The sequence below is a fragment of the Triticum urartu genome, chromosome 2, assembly GCF_003073215.2.
Source record: "Triticum urartu cultivar G1812 chromosome 2, Tu2.1, whole genome shotgun sequence".
Classification (NCBI taxonomy): domain Eukaryota; kingdom Viridiplantae; phylum Streptophyta; class Magnoliopsida; order Poales; family Poaceae; genus Triticum; species Triticum urartu.
The window spans coordinates 538,234,478-538,261,826 of NC_053023.1; the positions used below are offsets into that span (position 1 = coordinate 538,234,478).

The 27,349-nt window shown below is 41.5% G+C and overlaps 1 protein-coding gene across 1 annotated transcript; it reads right to left on the reverse strand.

The window, feature by feature from the left end:
- Positions 1–18,517: 18,517 nt before the first annotated feature.
- On the reverse strand, positions 18,518–21,980 carry LOC125537236 (protein FAR1-RELATED SEQUENCE 5-like). Its single transcript, XM_048700540.1, has 3 exons — positions 21,684–21,980; positions 20,362–20,809; positions 18,518–20,259 (listed from the first exon to the last, which is right to left on the reverse strand). Exons 1-3 carry the CDS (start codon positions 21,978–21,980, stop codon positions 18,518–18,520), a joined length of 2,487 nt encoding a protein of 828 aa, XP_048556497.1.
- Positions 21,981–27,349: the final 5,369 nt, after the last annotated feature.

The window sequence follows — 27,349 nt, forward strand, 5'->3', positions numbered from 1 at the left end:
CGAACTAGGCAACCGGACTATAATGCTTTAACACTTTCACTTAGCCATAGGAGTTTGACAGTGGGGCTACTATATAGCCCCTGGTGGCTCCGCACTCGCCCGGATTCGGGGTGCGTACATGCCTGGTCGGGAAATAGCCCTTCGTTAATGCGGAGGAATCCCGAAGATTCCGATAGGTCATCGAGTGGTTGACGAGTCTCATGCTATATCATGACAGTCAGTTTTCGGCTTTCTTTACTGAGGTGCTCGTCCGGATGAACCAGGGCACAATCGCAGTAGTTCTCCTGCTGTCGCCTTATGATACGTCCATTTTGCATCATGATGCCTTCATGTCCATATTTTATTTTTAACGACGCCTCTACCTCTAAACATCAGGACATATTTATTGTTATCGGCTTTTCGCTTGAGGACAAGCGAGGTCTAAGCTTGGGGGAGTTGATACGTCCATTTTGCATCATGCTTTTATATCGATATGTATTGCATTATGGACTGTTATTTCACTTTATGTCACAATACTTATGGCTATTCTCTCTTATTTTACAAGGTTTACATAAGGAGGGAGAATGTCGGCAGCTGGAATTCTGGGCTGGAAAAGGAGCAAATATTAGAGACCTATTCTGCACAACTCCAAAAGTCCTGAAACTCCAGAGAACATCTTAAAATAAATAAAGAAAAATCCTTGCCAAAGAAGAAGGCCAGGGGGCCCACACCCTGCTCACGAGGGTGCCCCCCCCCTCCTAGGGCACTCCCCCTACCGTGTGGGCCCCCTGGTGGGTCTCCGACGTCCATCTTCTGCTATATGAAGTCTTTCGATGAGAAAAAAATCGGAAGGAACTTTTCGGGACGAGACTCCGCCGCCACGAGGCGGAACCAATCTAGAGCTCCGACAGAGCTGTTCTGCTGGGGATACTTCCCTCCCGGAGGGGGAAATCATCACCATCGTCATCACCAACCCTCCTCTCGTCGGGAGAGGGCAATCTCCATCAACATCTTCACCAGCACCATCTCATCTCCAAACCCTAGTTCATCTCTTGTATCCAATTCTTGTCTCAAAGTCCGGGATTGGTGCTAGTAGGTTGCAAGTAGTGTTGATTACTCTTTGTAGTTGATGCTAGTTGGTTTATTTGGTGGAAGATCATATGTTCAGATCCTATATGCATATTATTACCCCTCTAATTATGAACATGAATATGCTTTGTGAGTAATTTTGTCTAGCCTCTAGTGGTGTTATGTGAACGTCGACTACATAACACTTCACCATTATTTGGGCCTAGAGGAAGGCATTGGGAAGTAATAAATAGATGATGGGTTGCTAGAGTGACAGAAGCTTAAACCCTAGTTTATGCGTTGCTTCGTAAGGGGCTGATTTGGATCCATATGTTTCATGATATGGTTAGGTTTACCTTAATACTTTTGTTGTAGTTGCGGATGCTTGCAATAGAGGTCAATCATAAGTGGGATGCTTGTTCAAGTAAGAACAGCACCCAAGCACCGGTCCACCCACATATCAAATTATCAAAGTATCGAACGCGAATCATATGAATGTGATGAAAACTAGCTTGACGATATTCCCATGTGTCCTCGGGAGCGCTTTTCCTATTATAAGAGTTTGTTTCGGCTTGTCCTCTGCTACAAAAAGGATTGGGCCACCTTGCTGCACTTTATTTACTTTTGTTACTTGTTGCTCGTTACAATTTATCCTATCTCAAAACTATCTGTTACCACTTATTTCAGTACTTGCAGAGAATACCTTGTTGAAAACCGCTTATCATTTCCTTCTGCTCCTCGTTGGGTTCGACACTCTTACTTATCGAAAGGACTACGATAGATCCCCTATACTTGTGGGTCATCAAGACTCTTTTCTGGTGCCGTTGCCGGGGAGTGTAGCGCCTTTGGTAGGTGGAATTTGGTAAGGAAAAATTTATATAGTGTGCTGAAATTTACTGTCACTTGTTACTATGGAAAGTAATTCTCTGAGGGGCTTGTTCGGGGTATCTTCACCCCGTCCAGTAGAGCAAAGAGTTGCTCCTCAACCTACTGAACCTATTGAAAATGAAACTCCTTTTGAATTTCCTTCGGGTATGATGGAAAAACTGCTAGCTAACCCTTTTACAGGAGATGGAACAAAGCATCCTGATGAGCACTTGATATATGTGGATGAAGTTTGTGGATTATTTAAGCTTGCAGGTGTACCCGATGATGTTGCTAAGAAGAAGGTCTTCCCTTTATCTTTGAAGGGAGATGCATTGATATGGTATAGGCTATGTGATGATATGAGATCATGGAACTATAAAAGATTGAAATTGGAATTTCATCAAAAGTACTACCCTATGCATCTTGTTCATCGTGATCGCAATTATATATATAATTTCTGGCCTCGCAAAGGAGAAAGCATCGCTCAAGCTTGGGGGAGGCTTAAATCAATGTTATATTCATGCCCCAATCATGAGCTCTCGAGAGAAATGATTATGCAAAGTTTTTATGCTCAGCTTTCTCATAATAATCAAACCATGCTCAATACTTCTTGTGTTGGCTCTTTTATGATGAAGGCTATTGAATTTAGATGGAATTTATTGGATAGAATTAAACGCAACTATGAAGATTGGGACCTCGACGAAGGTAAAGAGTCAGGTATGACACCTAAGTTTGATTGTGTTAAATCTTTTATGGACACCGATATTTTCCGTAAGTTTAGCACTAAATATGGACTTGACTCTGAGATAGTAGCTTCTTTCTGTGAATCTTTTGCTACTTATGTTGATCTCCCCAAGGAGAAGTGGTTTAAATATCATCCTCCCATAGAAGTAAAAGTAGCTGCACCTATTAAAGTTGAAGAAAAGACTGTCACTTATAATGATCCTATTGTTCCTACTTCTTATGTTGAGAAACCACCTTTCCCTGTTAGAGTAAAGGATCATGCTAAAGCTTCAACTGTTGTTCGTAAAAGCAATATTAGAACTTATATACCCCCTAAGAAAGTTAAAGTAGAACCTAATATTGCTATTGTTAAAGATCTCTTGTCTGATAATATTGATGGGCATGTTATTCAGTTCGAAGGTGAAACTGCTAGAATTGCTAAACCTTGTGCTAAAGATAAACATAGACCTGTGGTAGGCGTGCCTGTTATTTCTGTTAAAATAGGAGATCATTGTTATCATGGCTTATGTGATATGGGTGCTAGTGCTAGTGTTATACCTTATGACTTGTATAAAGAAATCAAGCATGAAATTGCACCTGCTGAATTAGAAGATATTGATGTCACAATTAAAGTTGCCAATAGAGATACTATTTCAGCGATGGAAATTGTTAGAGATGTTGAAGTCTTGTGTGGGAAAACTAAATATCCTGCTGATTTTCTTATTCTTACTTCTCCGCAAGATAGCTTTTGTCCCATTATATTTGGTAGACCCTTCTTGAACACTGTTAATGCTAGGATAGATTGCGAAAAGAATGTTGTTACTATTGGCTTGGATGATATGGTTCATGAGTTTAATTTCTCTAAATTTGGTAAACAACATCGTGAGGAAGAATTACCTAGTAAGGATGAGACTATTGGTCTTGCTTCAATTGCCGTACCTCCTAGTGATCCTTTAGAACACTATTTGCTAGACCATGAAAATGATATGTTCATGAATGAAAGAAGGGAAATAGATGAATTATTCTTTAAACAGGAACCTATTCTACAACACAATTTGCCTGCTGAAATTTTAGGGGATCCTCCTCCACCCAAGGGTGATCCCGTGTTTGATCTTAAACCATTGCCTGGTAATCTTAAATATGCTTATCTTGATGAAAAGAAGATATATCCTCTTATTATTAGTGCTAACCTTTCAGAGCATGAAGAAGAAATATTATTGAAAACTCTGAAGAAGCATCGTGCTACTATTGGATATACTCTTGATGATCTTAAGGGCATTAGTCCCACTCTATGTCAACATAAAATAAATTTGGAAGCAGATGCCAAACCAGTTCGTGATCCTCAACGACGTCTGAATCCTAAAATGAAAGAAGTGGTAAGAAAAGAAATACTCAAGCTTCTCGAGGCAGGTATAATTTATCCCATTGCTGATAGTCAGTGGGTAAGTCCTGTCCATTGTGTCCCTAAGAAGGGAGGTATTACTGTTGTTCCTAATGATAAAGATGAATTGATTCCACAAAGAATTATCATAGGTTATAGGATGGTAATTGATTTCCGCAAATTAAATAAAGCTACTAAGAAAGATCATTACCCCTTACCTTTTATTGATCAAATGCTAGAAAGATTATGCAAACATACACACTATTGCTTTCTAGATGGTTATTCTGGTTTCTCTCAAATACCTGTGTCGGCTAGAGATCAATCACAGACTACTTTTACATGCCCTTTTGGTACTTTTGCTTATAGACGTATGCCTTTTGGTTTATGTAATGCACCTGCTACCTTTCAAAGATGCATGATGGCTATATTCTCTGACTTTTGTGAAAAGATTTGTGAGGTTTTCATGGACAATTTTTCCGTCTATGGTTCCTCTTTTGATGATTGCTTGAGCAATCTTGATCGAGTTTTGCAGAGATGTGAAGAAACTAATCTTGTCTTGAATTGGGAAAAGTGCCACTTTATGGTTAATGAAGGTATTGTCTTAGGGCATAAAGTTTCTGAAAGAGGTATTGAAGTTGATAAAGCCAAGGTCGATGCGATTGAAAAGATGCCATGTCCCAAGGACATCAAAGGTATAAGAAGTTTCCTTGGTCGCGCCGGATTTTATAGGAGGTTCATTAAGGACTTCTCAAAAATTTCTCGGCCTCTGACGAATTTATTGCAAAAAGATATACCATTTGTCTTTGATGATGATTGTGTAGAAGCATTTGAAATACTTAAGAAAGCATTAGTCTTTGCACCTGTTGTTCAGCCACCTGATTGGAATTTACCCTTTGAAATTATGTCTGATGCTAGTGATTATGATGTAGGTGTTGTTCTAGGGCAAAGAGTTGAGAAGAAATTAAATGTTATTCATTATGCTAGAAGGACTCTAGACAATGCTCAAAGAAATTATGCTACTACTGAAAAAGAGCTTTTAGCAGTTGTATTTGCTTGTGATAAGTTCAGACCTTATATTGTTGATTCTAAAGTAACTATTCACACTGATCATGCTGCTATTAAATACCTTCTGGAAAAGAAAGATGCTAAACCTAGACTTATTAGATGGGTTCTCTTGCTACAAGAATTTGATTTGCATATTGTTGATAGAAAGGGAGCTGAGAACCCCGTTGCAGACAACTTGTCTAGGTTAGAGAATGTTCTTGATGACCCATTACCTATTAATGATAGCTTTCCTAATGAACAATTAAATGTTATAAGTACTTCTCGTAGTACTCCATGGTATGCTGATTATGCTAATTATATTGTTGCTAAGTTTATACCACCTAGCTTCACATACCAGCAAAAGAAAAAGTTTTTCTATGACTTGAGACATTACTTTTGGGATGACCCACATCTTTATAAAGGAGTAGATGTTGTTATTAGACGTTGTGTACCTGAGCATGAACAGGAACAGATCCTACGCAAGTGTCATTCCGAGGCTTATGGAGGACACCGCGCTGGAGATAGAACTGCACATAAGGTATTGCAATCTGGTTTTTATTGGCCTACTCTCTTCAAGGATGCCCGTAAGTTTGTCTTGTCTTGTGATGAATGTCAAAGAATTGGTAATATTAGTAGACGCCAGGAAATTCCTATAAATTATTCTCTTGTTATTGAACTGTTTGATGTTTGGGGCTTTGATTATATGGGACCTTTTCCTGCCTCTAATGGATACACACATATTTTAGTTGCCGTTGATTATGTTACTAAGTGGGTAGAAGCTATTCCAACTAGTAGTGCTGATCATAACACTTCTATTAAAATGCTTAAGGAAGTTATTTTTCCGAGGTTTGGAGTCCCTAGATATTTAATGACTGGTGGTGGTTCACACTTTATTCATGGTGCTTTCCGTAGAATGCTTGCTAAGTATGATGTTAATCATAGAATTGCATCTCCTTATCACCCACAGTCTAGTGGTCAAGTAGAGTTGAGCAATAGAGAGCTCAAATTAATTTTGCAAAAGACTACTAATAGGTCAAGAAAGAATTGGTCCAAAAAACTTGATGATGCATTATGGGCTTATAGAACTGCATACAAAAATCCTATGGGTATGTCTCCGTATAAAATGGTTTATGGAAAAGCATGTCACTTACCTCTTGAACTAGAACATAAGGCATATTGGGCTATTAAAGAGCTCAACTATGATTTTAAACCTGCCGGTGAGAAGAGGTTATCTGATATTAGCTCACTTGATGAATGGAGAACCCAAGCTTATGAAAATGCCAAGTTGTTTAAAGAAAAAGTTAAAATATGGCATGAAAAAAGGATACAAAAGCGTGAGTTTAATGTAGGTGATTATGTATTGCTATACAACTCTCGTTTAAGATTTTTTGCAGGAAAACTTCTCTCTAAATGGGAAGGCCCCTATGTTATCGAAGAGGTCTATCGTTCCGGTGCCATAAAGATCAACAACTTGGAAGGAACAAATCCTAAGGTGGTAAACGGTCAAAGAATCAAACATTATATCTCAGGTATTCCCATAAATGTTGAAACCAATATTATTGAAACCGTAACCCCGGAGGAATACATAAGGGACACTTTCCGGAACGTTTCAGACTCCGAAAAGGAATAGGTATGTGGTACGGTAAGTAAACTGACTCCAAAACAATTTTTAAGGCAATATTTCTCCATCTTGGAATATTTAGAAAAATAGAAAAATAAGTAGCAGTCCGGGAAGGACACGAGGGCCCCACGAGGGTGGTGGGCACGCCCTACCCCTCTGGGCGCGCCCCCGACCTCGTGAGCACCTCGTGTGCCTTCCGAACTCCGTTTTCTTGCACGACACGTATTTTGGTCGGTAAAAATTCATTATATAACCTCCCGAAGGTTTTGACTCCCGTATCATGCAAATCTCCTTTGTTCTTGTTTCGAGCTGTTTTCTGTCAAGGTTTTCCAGGCTAGGCATCATGTCGTCTCCCTCCTCCAACAATGTTGACAATGATGCTTGGCTAATGAAGATAGATCTGAAGAGGGAAGAACCCACGAGGGTCAACAAGGATGAAAGGATCAAGAAGGCCACGGAGGATCAAGCTCCGGCAGCAAAAGACATCCTTCAACTTGATCATAACCTTCTTACCCCAACTGAGATCGAAGCTTTCAAGATGATTGAGTTAGCTCGTATAAAAAACAAGTATCTCACACAAGAAAATATTTTGTTGAAGGAGCATATTGCCGCAGTCAAGGGCATTATTCGCAAGCTGGAGCACCTCTTACGCTCGATGTGCGATTATCCGTCACCTCCACCTTCTTCACCGACAAAGGAGATATAATCACATGGGTATGGGCACTCCCCTTGGCAACTGCCAAGCTTGGGGGAGGTGCCCCGGTATCGTATCACCATCACAACTCCTATCTTTATCGTTTTTCTTAGTTCGATCCTATTAGAAGTATCTTGATCTAGTAGAATAAAGTTTATGGCATGATCTAGTTTTGAGTTTTGCTTTATGATCTCTCTTTGTAATCGAGTCCGTGAGCTATATATAATAAATATTAGTGTTGAGTCAAGGGCTTGCTTATTTTGCCATGATCTTGGGTGAATAAAAGAAAGAAGAAAAGAATAAAAAGAAACAAAAAGTTCATATTGATCTTATTGAGAGTAATGACTTCACATAGAAAGAGTATGATGATTAAAAGTTGTTGGGAGTTGGCAGACATAGCTTTGGTCATTGTTGCAATTAATAGGAAGTAATAAGGAAAGAGAGGTTTTCACATATAGATATATTATCATTGACATCCTTTATGATTGGGAGCACTCATTAAAATATGACATGCTAAAGGGTTGATGTTGGACAAGGAAGACAACGTAATGAGTTATGTCTTTCTTATATTTGAGATAAAGTATGTTGTCATGGATCCTCTAACTTGTTGAACTTGCCTTTCCCCCTCATGCTAGCCAAATTCTCAGCACCAAGTAGAAATACTACTTGTGCATCCAAATACCCTTAAACCAGTTTTGCCATGAGAGTCCACCATATCTACCTATGGATTGAGTAAGATCCTTCAAGTAAGTTGTCATCGGTGCAAAGCAATAAAAATTGCCCTAAATATGTATGATTGATTGGTGTGGGAGAAATAAGCTTTATACAATCTTGTGATGTGGAAGTAAAAAAAGCGACGGACTGCATAATAAAGGTTCATATCACAAGGGGAAATATAAAGTGACGTTCTTTCGCATTGAGATTTTGTGCATCCAACCATAAAAGCGCATGGCAACCTCTGCTTCCCTCTGCGAAGGGCCTATCTTTTATTATTATCTTCTACCTTATGCAAGAGTCACGGTGATCTTCACCTTTCCTTTTTCATTTTATCCTTTGGCAAGCTCAGCATGTTGGAAAGAACATGATATATATATATATATATATATATATATATATATCTAATTGGATATAGGGGAGCATGAATTATTATTGTTGACATTACCCTTGAGGTAAAAGGTTGTGGGGCAAAACTACAAGCCCCTATCTTTCTCTGTGTCCGATTAAAACTTCATAACCACAAGTATTGCGTGAGTGTTAGCAATTATGAAGGACTAAATGATAGTTGAGTATGTGGACTTGCTTTTTAGCTCTGACATAGACTCTTTCCGATGTTATCATAAATTGCAATTGCTTCAATGACTGAGATTATAGTTTGTCGGAGCCCAATAAGGTTTATGATTTATACTTTTGCATTGGGAATAGATTATCACTTGAACATAAGTAATCATATGACAAAATCTATATATGTTGCTGTTATGAGAATAATCATGATGCCTTCATGTCCGTATTTTATTTTTATCGACGCCTCTACCTCTAAACATGAGGACATATTTATTGTTATCGGCTTTTTGCTTGAGGACAAGCGAGGTATAAGCTTGGGGGAGTTGATATGTCCATTTTGCATCATGCTTTTATATCGATATGTATTGCATCATGGACTGTTATTTCACTTTATGTCACAATACTTATGGCTATTCTCTCTTATTTTACAAGGTTTACATAAGGAGGGAGAATGCCGGCAGCTGGAATTCTGGGCTGGAAAAGGAGCAAATATTAGAGACCTATTCTGCACAACTCCAAAAGTCCTGAAACTCCAGAGAACATCTTAAAATAAATAAAGAAAAATCCTCGCCAAAGAAGAAGGCCAGGGGGCCCACACCCTGCTCACGAGGGTGCCCCCCCCTCCTAGGGCACTCCCCCTACCGTGTGGGCCCCCTGGTGGGTCTCCGACGTCCATCTTCTGCTATATGAAGTCTTTCGATGAGAAAAAAATCGGAAGGAACTTTTCGGGACGAGACTCCGCCGCCACGAGGCGGAACCAATCTAGAGCTCCGACAGAGCTGTTCTGCCGGGGATACTTCCCTCCCGGAGGGGGAAATCATCACCATCGTCATCACCAACCCTCCTCTCATCGGGAGAGGGCAATCTCCATCAACATCTTCACCAGCACCATCTCATCTCCAAACCCTAGTTCATCTCTTGTATCCAATTCTTGTCTCAAAGTCCGGGATTGGTGCTAGTAGGTTGCAAGTAGTGTTGATTACTCTTTGTAGTTGATGCTAGTTGGTTTATTTGGTGGAAGATCATATGTTCAGATCCTATATGCATATTATTACCCCTCTAATTATGAACATGAATATGCTTTGTGAGTAATTACGTTTGTTCCTGAGGACAAGGGAGAAGTCTTGCTATTAGTAGTCATGTGAATTTGGTATTCGTTTGATATTTTGATAAGATGTATGTTGTCTAGCCTCTAGTGGTGTTATGTGAACATCGACTACATAACACTTCACCATTATTTGGGCCTAGAGGAAGGCATTGGGAAGTAATAAATAGATGATGGGTTGCTAGAGTGACAGAAGCTTAAACCCTAGTTTATGCGTTGCTTCGTAAGGGGCTGATTTGGATCCATATGTTTCATGCTATGGTTAGGTTTACCTTAATACTTTTTTGTAGTTGCGGATGCTTGCAATAGAGGTTAATCATAAGTGGGATGCTTGTTCAAGTAAGAACAGCACCCAAGCACCGGTCCACCCACATATCAAATTATCAAAGTATCGAACGCGAATCATATGAACGTGATGAAAACTAGCTTGGCGATATTCCCATGTGTCCTCGGGAGCACTTTTCCTATTATAAGAGTTTGTTCCGGCTTGTCCTTTGCTACAAAAAGGATTGGGCCACCTTGCTGCACTTTATTTACTTTTGTTACTTGTTGCTCGTTACAATTTATCCTATCTCAAAACTATCTGTTACCACTTATTTCAGTACTTGCAGAGAATACCTTGCTGAAAACCGCTTATCATTTCCTTCTGCTCCTCGTTGAGTTCGACACTCTTACTTATCGAAAGGACTACGATAGATCCCCTATACTTGTGGGTCATCACCTTAGCCAATAGAGCGGAACGTAAGGCAGCAAAACACAGGAGCTGGGCAAACCCAACATTTGACCAAAGATATGATTCGGAGCTGATGCATATAAGGCTAAACTCGCGACGCCGAACACTCCCTAACGTATTCGGTCTTTATGGTGTAAACCGGGTCTAAGCAGTACCCTTTGTAATAAGCCCCTGGTGTCCAGGTACGTGCATTATTCTAGCGTGGCCACATGCCAAGACGTCAGCATCCTTCTCGGTTGTACTGAGAATACGAGGGATGTAAATCAACAAGAGACAGTAAAAAAGGATTACGCAGGGTCTTAATCTACAAAGAATCCTTGGAACGGGTCCCTGCTGCACGTCCGCACCTGTGTCTCTGTTGTGCCGTATTCTGGACGGGTGTAGCACGATGGTCATCTGAAAAAGAGAGGAACTTAATTGAAAAGTTGCCGTGCAAAAGTTAAGTTATACTAAATAAACAATATACAGTTGAAAATGAGTGAAGGTGAGCCTTATTGCCACTTTTGCGCGCGCGTTGAGCCCCTTGTATTATAATAGGGGTATAGCCATCAAACATGTATTAATTACATATAGCTGAGCCGGACTCATCTAGCCGTGTCCGCGGTCTTAACGACCTGTCAAATGCTTGAGTTGGTGAGGTCGTTTAGTGTGCGGCCGCCAAGGCAGCCGCACCGTCTTCGGCACGCAAGGAGCGCTCAATATTTCTATTTACTATAATGATGCCATGTGGACCGGGCATCTTGAGCTTGAGGGAAGCGTAATGCGGTATTGTGTTAAAGCGAGCGAAAGCTTCGCGTCCGAGTAGTGCTTGATAGCCACTTTGGAACGGAGCGGCGTGGAAGGTTAAATTTTCGCTTCGAAAGTTGTCGGGGGAGCCGAATATAACCTCTAGTAGCAGGGACCCCCTGCAGTGAGCCTCCGGGCCTGGCGTTACTCCCTTAAAGGTAGCATTGCTGCGGAAAAATTTTGTTGGGTCTATCCCCATTTTGCGGACTGTGTCCTGATATATCAGATTTAAACTGCTGCCGCCGTCCATCAGGACTCGGGTGAAGTGGTATCCGTCAATTATTGGATCTAGTACCAAGGCAGCCCATCCTGCACACCGGGTACTTGCCGAGTAATCCCGATGGTCGAAGGTGATCGGTTGGGACGACCAGTGGTGGAGCTCCGCGGTGATAGGCCCTGGGGCATGTTCCTCTAAGGGTGCCGCTTTGTTTCTCCCTTTTATCACGTGTAACACATTGACTGTTTTGACTTCTAGTGGGAATTTCTTCTGTTCCCCTGTGCTTTGATTGCGAGGCTCATCCTCGTCTTCACTAGGTGTATCCTACCCCTTGTGTTCGGCGTTGAGCTTGCCGGACTGTTTGAAGACCCAACATTCTCTGTGGGTGTGATTTGCAGGTTTATCCGGGGTGCTATGGATCTGACATATTTGATCCAGAATTTTGTTTAGGCTGGACAATTCGTCTCTATTGCCTTTGGAGGGCGGCTTCTGCTGGCCTGGCCGAGAGCTTCTAAATCCGGCGTTTACCGCCGTGCTCTTCGGGTTGTCTTCCTTATTCCGGCGCTTGTTCTTGTTGCGTCATGATTTCCCATTTCCATCCCTGACTTCGGATGTACTTGGGTCGCTGGTGCTGCATCTGGCTAACCAGTTGTCCTCGCCCGCGCAAAAACGGGTTATGAGGCTTGTTAATGCTGCCATTGTTCTCAGCTTTTCTTGACCGAGGTGTCTGGCAAGCCATTCATCTCGGACGCTATGTTTAAAAGTTCCTAAGGCTTCGGTGTCCGGACAGTCGACTATTTGGTTCTTTTTAGTGAGGAACCTGTTCCAAAGCTTTCGGGCTGACTCACCGGGCTGTTGAGTTATATGACTTAAATCGTCTGCATCCGGTGGTCGGACATATGTCCCTTGAAAATTTGCCCGAAAGGCGTCTTCGAGCTCTTCCCAGCTTCCGATGGAGTTTTCGGGGAGGCTTTTAAGCCAGTGCCGAGCTGGCCCTTTGAGCTTGAGGGGTAAGTACTTGATGGCGTGGAGATCATCTCCTCGAGCCATATGGATATGGAGGATGTAATCCTCAATCCAGACCCCAGAGTCTGTTGTTCCGTCGTACGCCTCTACGTTTACGGGTTTGAATCCCTCTGGAAATTCATGATCCAGCACCTCATCGGTGAAACATAGAGGGTGTGCGGCGCCCCTGTATTTGGGTGTACCATGGTATTCGGATGTTTGTTGTGTCGCATTGTATGTTGGGGCGCGCCTGCGTGGTCCATAGATGGATCTGGTTGTGCCGTCCTTTTGATGCGAGCCCTTAAGTGGATCGCGTACTGGTTTATGTGCAGCATCGATTGCCGCTTTATGTTGGCTATGAGGTTGTCTAGCCGACCGGATGGTCGTTTTATTTTTTAATTGTGGAGGATCTAAGGCCTCCTCATCGAATTCAGGTAGCAACTTTCGCTTCGGATAGCTCTTGGTGTGGCGATTACTGCCATACTTCGCTGTTGTGTTGAGTACTTCACTCCATTTGATTTTGATTGTGTCTTGTGCAGCCTTGAGCCTTTGCTTCTGCTTTTTCAGACTCCTCGCCGTGGCAACAAGCCTTTGGTGGGCACTATGTTGCTCCTGGTGCCTGTCTGGTGTGATGTCATCCGGACTGTTATCTTCGATGGGGTTGGGTTGTTCGGCTTGATTTTCCGTGTTGCCGTGGTCAGGCAATGGTTCACCCTGCTCTAATGTTGGGTCTATGTGATCGTTATTTCTGCCGGGGCGGGATTTGGAGCGGCGTTTACGCCGCTGCTTTGACTGCTGCTCAAGGGAACCACCCTTCGCTGCGTCCTTCCGTTCCTCGTCGTTATTTTCTTTGGGTATGTCCACCATGTATACGTCATGTGATGAAGTGGGCGTCCAGTGCCCTATGTGCAGTGGTTCCTCTTCGCCTCCCGCATCGTCGTCCATACCGTCGATGTCTTCGGAGTTGAAGTAGAGCATGTCGGTTAAGTCATCGACAGTGGCTACTAAGTGGGTGGTGGGTGGGCGGCGAATTTCTTCGTCATTCGCATCCCAATCCTGCCGGACATAGTTCAGACAGGCCTCTCCTGACAAGGAGAGAGACCTTAATGAGTTCAGTATGTCGCCAAAGGGCGAGTGCTGAAGAATATCCGCGGAGGTAAACTCCATGATCGGCGCCCAATCGGATTCGACGGGAACGGGCGCAGGCGGTTCGGAGTCCGTGGCCGGAGAAGGATCCGGCAATTTGGCAACACGGCCCTCGTGAAGGGTAAGGTCGATATTCGGCTCGATCGCCGCTGAGGATACGGCCTTCGAGGCGGGGTCCATCCACCCGTCCATGGATGGCGCAACTGGCTCCGAATTGAGGCTCAGAGCGGCTGCCGGTGTGATCTCCTAAATACGGTCCGATGGTAGAGCTAAATCGTACTCATCGTGACCGCGTGGCGCACAAGGCATAGGCTCGAATCCGTCGAAGATCAAGTCTCCGCGGATATCGGTCGTGTAGTTTAAGCTACCAAACCTGACCTGGTGGCCAGGGGCGTAACTTTCGATCTGCTCCAGATGGCCACGCGAGTTGGCCCGCAGTGCGAAGCCGCCGAACACAAAGATCTATCTGGGGAGAAAAGTCTCACCCTGGACTGCATCGCTATCGATGATCGTAGAAGCCATCAAGCCTAATGGCGACGGCACATAGGAACTCTCAATGAAAGCACCAATGTCGATGTCAAACCCGGCTGATCTCGGGTAGGGGGTCCCGAACTGTGTGTCTGAGGCGGATGGTAACAGGAGGCAGGGGACATGATGTTTTACCCAGGTTCGGGCCCTCTTGATGGAGGTAAAACCCTATGTCCTGCTTGATTTATTCTTGATGATATGAGTATTACAAGAGTAGATCTACCACGAGATCGGAGAGGCTAAACCCTAGAAGCTAGCCTATGGTATGATTGTATGTCGTCCTACGGACTAAAACCCTCTGATTTATATAGACACCGGAAAGGGCTAGGGTTACACAAGGTCGGTTACAAAGGAGGAGATATACATATCCGTATTGCCTAGCTTGCCTTCCACGCCAAGTAGAGTCCTATCCGGACACGAGACGAAGTGTTCAATCTTGTATCTTCATAGTACAATAGTCCGGCCAAAGGATATAGTCCGACTGTCCGGAGACCCCCTAATCCAGGACTCCCACAGTGACCAATTCATCGAGCGCAATGACTCTGTGCACACTAGCGTGGCTGGACATTGGAGTGATGCGCCGTCAATGTGCCTGTTCCAAGAGGGCACCGAGGAGTATGATTGGTGGATTAGTGTCCAAAGTCAAGATCCGAACTCCAATGCTCCAACTCATGGCAACACTGCTACGACACCAAAGTCTTGTGGTGTTTTTGATGTCACTCCTCAGGCTACAATATCAAGAGAAGTAGAAGCTCCTGTGTACGATGTCACACCAATCTCCATGGCTCCATTATCAAGTGGGGCTGCAGGTATGCTCTGCCATGTATATCTTTGAACAAATCTCTCATCGCAACATTTTTCTGTAAAATCATTTTTCTACTGGCTTTTTTCAGATGGACCATCAAAGCCACAAGAAGAGCCAGTTGTTCTAGTTAGCAGCAGGGAACCAAGCCCCAACCTTGACGAGGAGAAGTTGAAGAGCAAGGATGGGAACAAACTCAAGAGCAAGAAAAGAGTAGGGAGTCCACTGTCAGCCGGAGCAAAGTACAAGAAAATAAAGACAGATTTGAACACGGAAGCAATGTACCAGCACTATGTCATGAAGAGGTACAAGATGAAGAAGATGAAGAGAGGGGAAGTTGAGTAAGTGGCATCGTTTTCTGAATTTTGCTTCCAACATTTTTGTTATCTTGTATTATTACATTTTTCATCTTTGTCAAACGGTCCTCACTACTATGGTTTTATCCTTATTCTTTGCAGGACTCCTTTCATTAGGATTGGTGATTTCCACATTACGTACATGAACTTCCAGAAGTCGTTGAAGCCACGCGCTCATATTTGTAGTGAAGTCATGTCATTATTCATTGAAAGCTTCAACATTGAACAGTTGTCGTCTTCAAATAAGCAGAAGAAATTTGCTTTCTTTGTTTTAATGAGTGTTAGTTCCCATCTACTTTTTATCCCTTTTATTGCTATCAGTTTTTCTAGAGTTTTTTTTGTGTATACCCTACTGCAGCAGATCTCTATTCATCCCTTTCTTAATTTTGTGTTTGTTGCGTTCACATGTACTGCAGCTTCAACTCTCTGTCCACCCAGAAGTATTTGATCCAAGTGTTTGTGCAAAAGAGCTGAGGAGGGCGTGCCAAAATTTTTAGATTTCTGTTTTTGACCTAGTAAGACTGCTCCCAACACTTTTTATATCAATTTATGTGTTTCCTTCAGTTTTTGCTGCTTTCAAGTTTATTCACTTCTATATTGTCTTTACTGCTTTTTCTAGCTTTACTTCACCATCGTCCGCGATTGCCACTGGATTGTTTGTGTCATTAACCTCTTGCACAAGGATTTAACTTGTTTGACTCATTGGATAATGGAAAGTTGGATATTGCTGCAAGGAATCTGGCAAGTGACATCTCATCCTTTTATATGTAGTTTTCTTTGTTTCATTAATGAAAAAACAAGATCCACAATGAGCATTATCTGTAGTTTTCAATGTTTCATTTAATGTAAAAAGAGAGCAATAACCTAAAGTTTTAGTGGTGGTAGCATTTTTCTTCCATTTTTACTTGTGTGTTTTACAAAGCACCTATAACTTTTTTGCTAATGTTTTGCTACTTGTTCTAGTTTACCAATTTCAAGAGGATTTCTTCAGAAGAGCCAATTTTCATAGTGGACCTATCTTCTTTCAAATCCGACTGGCCGCTGCTTGACTACCCACAACAGGCAACTCAGTAAGCTTTGATGAACATCACCCTCCATAATAGTAGTTCTTTCATGTCCTTTTTTGTACCCATCTTAACCATCTTCTACACATTTTTTTGTATGGCATCACAAAACAGCTTTGATTGTGGACTTTTTGCAACTTTGTACTTGGAAAATTTCGATGGCATTAGGATGAAAGATTTTAAGAAGGTAAAAAATCATAATCATGCTTTTGGGGGGTACTTTTTGCATGTGTTGTGTGTCTGATATACTTTTGCACTCTTTTTTACCATTTTTTCTTATGCAGCAAAATATGCTTGATGTGCGGAAGACGATTGCTTCGAAGCTGTTTTCCCATCCGCTGAACAAGATCTGCCCTGCTGATGTGCACAAGGAAATCACAGTGTGTTGAAGTAGGTGAATCATAGTGCATTCAAGAAGGCGACCGCAACAGCGTTTTGAAGATGCAACTTGATAATCCTAGGAATGTAGCTTGCCAGTAGTGTGTTATGTTATCTTTTATGTCAAATGAAACTTCATGTAAAGCAAATCTTTTTGCTTCATGTGTGTTTTCTAGCATCTGCTGGCATCATAATTTGTATGACAATCATACGTTTGAGGAATTACTGGAAAGAAAACTGCTCATGAAACATTGTCTTTTTTCGGAAGGATCAGCTTGTGATAGTTGCTGGAAGAAGTATTTTTCGGCTTGTATGTCCTACTACTTGAAGCAATCAACCTATTTTTTTAGTCGAATGCTTCTGAGCAATCAATACATTTTGAGAAACACACTTTTTTAATAACTGAAAATTGTGTATTTTTCTTTTTTCCCAATCCTGGGAGAGGCTCTGCAACAATGCCTAATGAACATTTTTGCTCATCAGTAAGTGGTAGTTTTCTGTTGCCTGGCAACATTCTTTGACGCTGCCGTTAGACAAGCTTCGGCTGATCCATCTTTCGAGCTTTCCAGTTTGTGTACTGCTGGTGATACTTGTAATCTATATAAGTTGTATCTATTCCTCTTTAGTCAGCAAGCATGGTGAACTTTTCTTCATGAAAACATGGCCAAATGTTGCTGGAAATCCAATCTTGAATTATGTTGCTGTAAATTAAAGACTGCATTCGATGAATTCGTGATGAAATTGGGGAGCTAAGCTTTGCTCCTATTTATTGATTTTTTTTGGGCCTTCTCGCATTGCACTCGGAATGTATGTATGTTAGCTTTCTCATATGTTGATGGAATGTTTCATAACAGCATTACTGAGTTGGCACAGAATATCCATCCATGGCAATGTCAGTGTTACGAACGCGCACAAGTGGCATTTCACAGGACTGCAGCAATATGCAGCCACTAGAATATGGTTGGGGATTTCGCTAATCAGAGTTGGAAAAATGAAATTGCTGCATATGATTTAAGACAGCATGCTAGAAGATCAGCCTTTGTTCTGGTACTTGAAGGCAATGTTGTACCTCCATGACCGCGATGATTTTTTAGCGCAAACATAATATCAATGTTTCATTTCTTTTCACTCCCACTTTTTGCAGCAGCAATATAAACTTTTTTTAGCACAATGATCCATGTAAAGTTAAAAAATTTGTATTGCTCCCACTCCAAAATATAAACATAATAACTGAAAATTCTATATAAAGATAATATCAAACATAATATCAGTGTTCCATTTCTCTTCACTCACCACTCCAAAATGATCCATGTAAAGTTCAAACAAAATTCAGAAGGTGCACAGGGTACAAATATGTCTTCTTCAAAAATAAGCTTTTCAAGTTACTGCTACTGTTTTCTTGTACCTTGAATTCAACTACAGAAGTAAAATCTAACTATTGAGCATGTTGCTCCACTTTCGCCATCGCAGCTTGAAACTGAATGCAAGATTGCAATGTATGGCCTTCCTCGGAGCAAAACTGACATTTTGTTGTAAGGTTAGCTGCCATCATAGCCTTGTACTCGAGGAATGATTTGCAGGTTTTGATAGTGTGTTCTTCTTCACTACAAAATGAACAAGTAACTTTCCTCCTAGGTTTTGGCTTGCTTGATGACTCCACATTGTCTTCTTTATTGCTTTCTTTCTTGGCTTTTTTCTTGCTTTCTTTCTTGGCTTCTTTCTGAAGCTTCTTCTTATGCTCATCTTCTCGCTGCTCCAACAATGTATTTTTTTCTTTTTGCCCGCTCTGTTGGCCGACCTTGCTTCGGCACACGAGCAGGATTTTGCAGTGGTGCTGATGATTGTTGGTTTTCTCCAGTTGCAGCATTAGATGCACTTGCTTGAGGGGGTTGCTGCTGCTGCACCACCTCTTCCATGGACATTTGATCTTTTTTCATCGAAGCAACTATGGGCCAGAGCTGCTTTATTACATCTGTCAGGAAGTTGTAAGCTGGATCAACGGAGCATGCTTCTGCTGCCAATGCATTCAGATCTCTGCATAGTGAGTTGTACTTGAGAGTGTTTGTTTCTGGTAGTCCAAACTCAAGGAACCTCCCAGAGGTGTCCATGTTTGTCGTAGCTGCTTCGGACCACCTTTCCAGCATGTATCTACTTGGAATTTCTTGCACATTAATTTGTATCATCACCCTTATGATGTGTGAGCAAAGCACACCATTCATCTCAAAGTAATGGAAGCTACATGAGTACAGCCCCTCCTCTATCACAGCATGCACATGGTACAACTTTGGATTATCATACAAGTTTGAGTAAAGCTCAAACATGATACCTTCCTGCTCAAGATTCGGCACTTGGTTGATTATATAAGCTGTCAATGCTGCCACTTGCTCTTGGAACTTGCCAAAGACGCTACGTGTGTAGAAGTTAATAGCTTGACGCTCTATCTTGTATTTTCCCCATAGTGGTGATGTTGTCGTTTCTCCGGTGAAAGCGGCATTATCTCCACGGTCTAGCATTGTTTCTTGTAGTAGTTCATACTGCCTTACAAATGTAAAAACCGAGTTTTGTGGATGCACTAACGTCTTGAAATAAGAATTCAGCCCTTCTGATCGCCCGGTTGTGCTTGTGAAAGGGAAGAAATCATTCTTGAAGTACGCAGGAGCCCATGTCTGATGGCATTCCCACATGTTTTGTAAGTGCCTATTCTCTGTGTACTCGAAGCAATGCAGCATGTGCTGCCATGTTTCTTCAAATTCATCCACTGTCTCGGATTCATTGATGCATTCGTAGAAAGATTTCTCAAAAATTGAATCCCTTGTAAGCATCCTCCCAAGTTTCTCACGCGCCTTCCGTTGTACATGCCACTTGCAACACCTATGGACTGTGTGAGGGAACACATCAGAAATTGCAGTTTCCATTGCTCTGCACTGGTCGGTCATAAGGTTTGTTGGGTACTCGTTCATCGCAAGTAACCATTGCCGAAAGACCCACTTGAAGGTTTCAATTTGCTCATTTGGAAGCAATGCACAGCCTAGGACAATAGTCTGAAGATGGTTGTTGATGCCAACGATCGGAGCAAAAGGTATGTTGTATTTGTTTGTGCAAAAGGTTGTATCAAAAAAGACACAGTCCTTGTACTTTGGGTATAGTGCTCTTGTCCTTCCGTCCACCCAAAACAATGCTTCTAGCGCATTTGTCTCCTTATTCACTTGTGTTGCATAGAAGAACTGTGGGCTTTCAGCTTGCCGCCTCTCAAAGTATTCAATTGTCATGGCCATGTCCTGAAACGCCATGGTTTGCCGCATCTCAGACCGTGCATTTGAAACATCCCTTTTGACATAACCAAGGCGCCTCTGATCACCTCCATGACAATCTCCTAGGATTCCCATGCAATCTGAGGTTGACAAGTTGCGTTCATGCAACGTCCTTATCATTTGGAGGTCTTCTCGTGGGATCTTTCGATGAGACCGGTAACTAACCTTCTCTTCCTGTTGCACCAGAGCATGTGTATGGTCTTCTGTTAAGCACGTGACAGTCCATCGGTTATCTCGGAGTCCAACGATCATGTGAGCCTTACAATCGTGACGTTGCAACCTATTCATTTTTCTTGTGTCTGCCATGTTCATCCAAAGTCTGGGGCGTTTGCTATTGTTGCTTGACTCTGTTGCAATACTATCTGTAGTGCTATCAGATTCACTTTTGCTTCCATCAGGTCGTGCATGAACACACGTGAAAGTCCTGCTAATTAGCTTTGTGGGTCCTTTGGCCTGGCTGTTTTTTGAAACAGATGTTCTGATTCCAAACCCATGCCTGAAAGCATATGCGTTGTAGAATTGCCTTGCGTCATCAACAGAATCAAAGGTCATGCCCACATATGGAACAAGTGGTTGCGATGATATTGCATCATCATCTGCATCATCCATATCTTGTTGGACATCACCAGCATTAATCATCCCTTCCATACTAACTCCATTCACAGCAGAAATTCGCCCCATGATGTAGCTCTCATCATCATCACCTCCAGCACCAGCAGCCTATGTTTGTTGTTGCAGAAAAAAGTTATCACAATGTCAGTAAAAAAAGGTATAACATGCAGGAAACTAGTGCTTCTATGTTTTGACCTCACAATACTAAATAAAATGATTCCATATCTTCTCTACCATGATCACAGTGCTACAAGCAAAGTAATCAAGTTGATTTTCCGGTTTTGTAATACAAATTGATTTTTCCTAATAGATGCAACATCTTCTATCTAACATTTTTCTAGTGTATGAACTCTGTCCAACAGGATTACTGCTTAAAGCATGCAACATAGTCAAATAGAACCAGTGCTTCATATTTTTGTAACAAGATATGCAGCATTAGCCTTAAAAATAAGCTCATATTGGGGAATTTTTTTCAGCTTTCATTTTGTACTCCCTCCGTTCAGAATTACTTGTCGTAGAAATGGATGTATCTAGATGTATTTTAGTTCTAGATACATCCATTTCTGAGAAAAGTAATTCCGAACGGAGGGAGTACTTTGTTAGGAGCATTCACCACACATGTTGCACATTTTTTGTTTTTTGCAAATCTTAAACTGAAACTGCAAGGAGCAAATTATACATGGGTTTCAGTTGACTTCGTCCTGAACATTTTTTTTGCTGCATTTTTTAAAAAATGGTGAAAGTGTAAGGGCAAGTATACACAGTTTTCAGTTGACATCACCCTGCACATTGCTGGAGCAGTTATTAAGCTGAAATTGGAAAGGAGTTTATTTGTACATAGTTTCAGTTAACATAAGGAGACATGCTACAATTGATTCTGCATTTTTTTCTGAGGACAGTGATCAGAGAGACACAAAATTATGAACATGGCAGAATCAAAAACAACAACATGCTTCATGCCTGCAAGGAGCTTGCAACTTACCCAAGCTTCTGAGGAGCTTGCTCGGGATGCTTCAGCAGAGAACACAGGAGGATTGTGGAGCTCCCTTGCAGCTGTAGACCGGCGAATCGGCTCACCGGCGAGAATCGGAGCCGATCTGGCTTGCCTGCTGCTCGATGGAGCACCGGAGCTTCGATCCATGGCGGCCGACAACATAGATCGAACTATGTGGTGTGCTGCCATGGCGCTGGAAGGTGTACGGGGGCGTTGCTGCGTCGACGGCGGCGAGGTAGAGGCGATGTTGCGTCGGCTGCGGCGGTGGTAGAGCCGGTGCGGCATTGGCGGCGGCTGTGGTAGAGGTAACGCTACGTCGGCGGCGTGGATCTCCTCCTCGCCCTGGCCTCGGGCGGGTGCAGAGGAGCTGCAGAGGAGGTGGGGATTTTGCTTCCACAAAACCGTTGCAGCAACGCGGGGAAGGACAACGGGATCTTGTCGGGAGGGTTTACACGTGGCTTGAATCCGACGGCAGCGTATAATTAAATCCAACGGCTGTCTTGCGGGATGCTAATTGAGAGATTAGCTGGCGGATGACGCCTAGCAGCCGCCCATTTATAATGTTGTCAAGAGTCCTTTGTACCGCAAAGACCGCAACTAGTAACTATGGACATGTTTTTGTGATGCAGAAGATCAGGAGTTGGAAGTAATTGTTGCACTAGCTTCCACACGAAATTTTTGATCTTTGATGGAACGTCCACTTTCCACATCTTGCACCAAGATTTATGATCGCTGGATGAGTCAGAAGTATCTGAGGGCCCCTCTAACCAGGCCTCTTGTCTTAGTTTTCTGGAGGCCAGCATACGATACGCCAACCAGACAATGAAAAGGTCATTTTGTTCATGTACCCAAGACCAGAAGTCCTCCATATATTTCATGCACAGTGGTATCGTGCGGATGGCATCTGCGTCCGTGGGCAAAAAAACTTTGGCAAGGAATGTGGTGTTCCACTCTCCATCGGCCGTAATCAAATCACCCACCCGTTGTGGGGGTCATTAGCTCGGCTGATAATTTGCCACATGTTGGAGGGTGGAGGGATCCAGTTATGTTGCCATATATTTGTGGCCATTCGTGGTCGTTCCATCCCCAATGTGCCGAATTATACCCTAAGCGAGGGTACAATGAATGGGGCGCAGCAGTGTCTCGCCCATAGCGAGATACATGCCCGTCCTGCCTCAAGGATACCTACATGCGCCGGCCCATAAGCATGCAGGTACATGTACAATTTCGTTCATTTTTTCTTTGTTTCCTTTTTCGTTCTTTTTTTAATATTTTTTAAATGATAAATACATATATTTAAAAAAACTTAATGTAGTTAAGATTTTCACTAATGTTCACCATCAATCTGAAAAATGTTAACACCGTGTAAAGTTTTAGTTTATGCTATTTTCAAACATATTGATAGCGTTAAAAAGTTTGTGTAATTTACTAATTTCCAAAAAATTCACGCATTTTAAACTAATGTACGCCACATTCCAAAAACAATGTTTCGGACCATTCCAAAATTGTTCACAGTTTCCTAAAAATGTTTATATAATGTAAAAGATGATCATCTAGTTATAAAAAAATGTATCATTCAAAACAAATGCTTAATGTGTATTTTAAAATTGTTTTACATGTATTCAAAAAATGTGTTTGAAAAAAATGGCAACCATGTATTTGGAAAATGTTAAACGTGTACAAAAGATATTTTATATGTATACAAAAAATGTAGAGTGCGTGCGAAAAAATAGAGATCAATACATTTATTTGAGGAAATGTTTATCACGTATTCAGAAAATGTCAAACATGTATAACAAATGTTTTATATGTACACCAAAAATGTGCAATGGGTATGAGAAAAATAGATAACAAAACATATATTTGAAAAAAGTGCTAATCATGTATTTAAAAAAGTGTTAAACATGTATTAAGAAAATGTTCTGATGTATACAGAAAAAGTGAAAATGTGTTGAAAAATAAAAGGAAAAGAAAAGGAAACCCAAAAATGGCAGAAAACCAAGAAAGAAAGAAAGAAAGAAAACAGAAGAAAAAATGAAGAAAACTGGAGAAACCCAAAGAAAACTCTAAAAAGAGGGAAACCGAAAAGAAAAACCAAGAAAAAGTTGCACCACAACTACAGTAATGGGCCAGCCCAGTAGCGTGCTCCCTGGAGGCGAGACCAAGTTACATCTCGCAACGGACGTGACATAGCTCCCACACGATGAATGTCCTAGGCAGGAGGTTAGAGCATCTCCAACGGCATGCATCAAAACAAACACCCTAATGTCCACAATAGCGGAGCCCGCCATTCAACCCGGTGCACCAAATGTTCGTCCCTTTTCTAAAAAAAAGAAGAAAACTAAACAAAATGTCCACCATGCAGCCTCACTTCCGAATTATCGATCGATAGCAATTCAACCATACATTTAAATTCTAATAAAAAGCGTCGGATGGTCAACAAGTTTTTCATGTTCATCAATTCCAGATTCTACCATACTCCTCGAAAGTGGCCTTCATCTCAAGCTTCCTCCACTAGGGCTTGATTTTATTCGTCGTCCCATATTGTTCACCCAAATGGGCGACTCCTTGAGCTTCATCCAACAATGTGTCAATGTGTAGGGCTTGCCCTTCGTCCTTTGGTACATCACAATAGCACGTCTAGACTATAAGTTGCAACATTGAGTGAGTCAAAGAATTGACCAACACGTAGAGCAACAAAAAGCAAAACTTACGATCTCGATTGACGCTCCCGTTGGTCACTTTCTTTCCACTTGTGAAATCGCACCTGCGGTACTTTATGATGGCATTTGAAATGGCGTATCACCCGATGGAGTAGCGACTTTGCATTGCGATCATGGATCACATCCAAATTGTAGGGCATGTAGTGCATGCGCTCATGAAATGAAGAATGCACATGTTGCCAAAATATCGTTCCCTTTTGCTTCATGCCTACAAACCCTACACTTGTGGCATACCATGCACCGCACAATAATGCATCCTCCCTCACCGAGTACCCCACCATCGTGCTTGCTTAATACGGAGATAAATAATTTTTTTGCCCACGCCAATTGTGGGGAGTGTAAATTGATCAAATACAACGTAGGTGAATTTTTTGGATTTTTCTAAGAAAAACATTAATATTTTTAGCACTATTTTCAACATCTCTAGCCTTTTTGAAAATGAATAATAGAAAATACTTAAATATATCTAAAAATAATATTTTATGGTAATGGTGGTCATATATATATATAATATACCTTAGAAATGATTTCTAATGAATTATTGGTTTGCAAAAGTAAATATTGTTAGATGAAACCTCACTTTTAGGTTTTTTGAAAATAAAAGGGTTTATTTGCTTTTTGATCAAAATTAAATGTAATAAGAATGTTTTTGGGCTTGACAAGATGGCATGATTTGGTCCCAAGTTTTATCTTTGTTAATCAAGATATGAGATACAAAGTAAATGGTTTGACAAAAACAAAACACATCATACTGGTGTTCGCAAAAAAAACACATCATACTGGAAGATGGAGAGTTTCTCGAAGGAAAAAACAAGCCTAAGGCAAGTAGAGCACATATGTAATATATGTAAGCTAGAAGTTTCATCCACGCGAGGATAAAACCTTCATGGACGATGGCTCCATGTGTGAGCATGCCAACAAATAAACTTATGGAGCTTGAGAGCAAAGACCAGATACAGAGCTAGTATGTTGTATATGTCCTTCAGTTGAGTTATTGACTCTTGTCTAACTAAGAGGAAAATCGAGAGTTACAAGAAGAAGAGGTCGAGCCAATGATCAAGATGATGTGATACAAAACACATGGCATGATAAAAATAAAACACATCATACTGGATATTGGCTAAATAAACAACATACTAGAAGATGGGGAATTTCTCCAAGGAAAAAACTAGGCTAAGGCAAGTAGGGCATATATGTAATATATGTAAGTTAGGAGTTTCATCCATGCGAGGAGAAAACCTTCTTGGCCGATGGCTCCATTTGTGAGCATGCCAACAAACCGATTTCTGGAGCTTCAGAGCTTCAAAGGAAAGACCAGATACATAACTACTATGTTGTACATAACCTCGAATTGAGTTATTGACTCTTGTCTAACTAATATGAAAATCAAGAGTTATGAGAAGAAGAGGTGGCATCAACTTGGGTTTGACGAGCGACTGCAATCTCGCCGTTTCCTCGCCCCCAGCCGCATGCAACGAGGTGGGGGAACCTCGGGTTCTTCCAAGCATGTTTAGAAGTCTTCAAGTCTAATTTTATGGTCTTTGTCGGCGGCGTGCTTGAGGAGGGTGCAATGCCGATGAGAATAAAGTTACTCTAATTCTTCATCATCGTGACAAAATGACTTACCCGGTAGTGTCACTGAGCTAGAGATGTCTTGTCTTTGCATCCTTGACCTTGCGGAATTTACGTTTTTGTCATTGTGAAGCGTTCATACGGATCTACTAAGGTCGTATTAGTGTATGGTGCTTTTCTTTGTCTGATTTCTTGGGGCTTATGCCCGCTTCTTTGCTATTTTAGTGAAGATTTTATTGTCTGAGAACCTGTACTTCTAGGAGATCATACCCGACCCAAGCACATTAGACACCCATGACTTCCCGTCTTTTTAGATGGGTGACTTTTGAGGCTTTTGAAAATAATTGACGCAGTAAAGCTCGTTCAGGTTTGTCGGGTTCCTCTACTCCATTTTGATTGCGTTGTCTTTATTCAAGAGATTTCAATACAATTCTTAGCTTGCATTTGAGCCTGTGTGCTCATATCGGGCCTATGATCTTGTAATGGAACCTTCAACTTGGCTCTTAACTTGTCTGGTGCGGGCTTCGTTTGTTAAGTTGTTTTCGTACTCTGTCTATGTTGGAGGCTTTATTAATTAATCAATAATCCCACACCTACCTAAGGTAGTTAGGTAATCTTTTTTTTGATCTGGTTAGTTAGGTAATCTTACTTAACCTTCAATAATCTAATCGCCCTTCTTCCTGATTTTAACGGGGTGGGCCCCCAGCTATTTCTTCTACCAATCTAAATACGCAAGTCAGCTGTTACGTAACTTTACCTAGAATATGTAGGTAGGTGTAGCAAAGCCCTTAATTTATAAAGCAGGAGTCTATATCCTAAAAAAACATCTTAGTCAAAAGAGTTAGTATTATGTCATTTCATGATCTATGATCCAAGACATTATACATGTAATAATGGTTAGAGTTTGAATAAAATTACATGTTATTTGAGAAAAAAGGTTTATCTTACTACTACGCTTATCAGTGTAATTATTTTATATCCATTATTACTAGCAGACTAACCTCCGTGTATATAAAGGACTACCCTTCGGGTTCTGAAAGAGCACGAGGCAGACATAGCGGCAGAGAAAATAAACATGGTTCTGCACGTGGGACTCTGAAACTCTGCAGGTGACACTAACCGATTCAAAATTTCAAATTCTGCAGAAAGAGATATGAGCAATGAGACAAAAGAGGACTAAACAAGGGGACAAACACACGCCAACTTGTTTGTTTCAACAGTTTGTCTAATTCATATCTAGATGTTTTTTAAGAACATCACATTTAAATTTTCACAAATAACGCAGCAAGCAACAAGGAAAAAAAAAACTGGGACAAAAAATAAACCACAAATATAATGGACACAAGGTTAGATGTGACA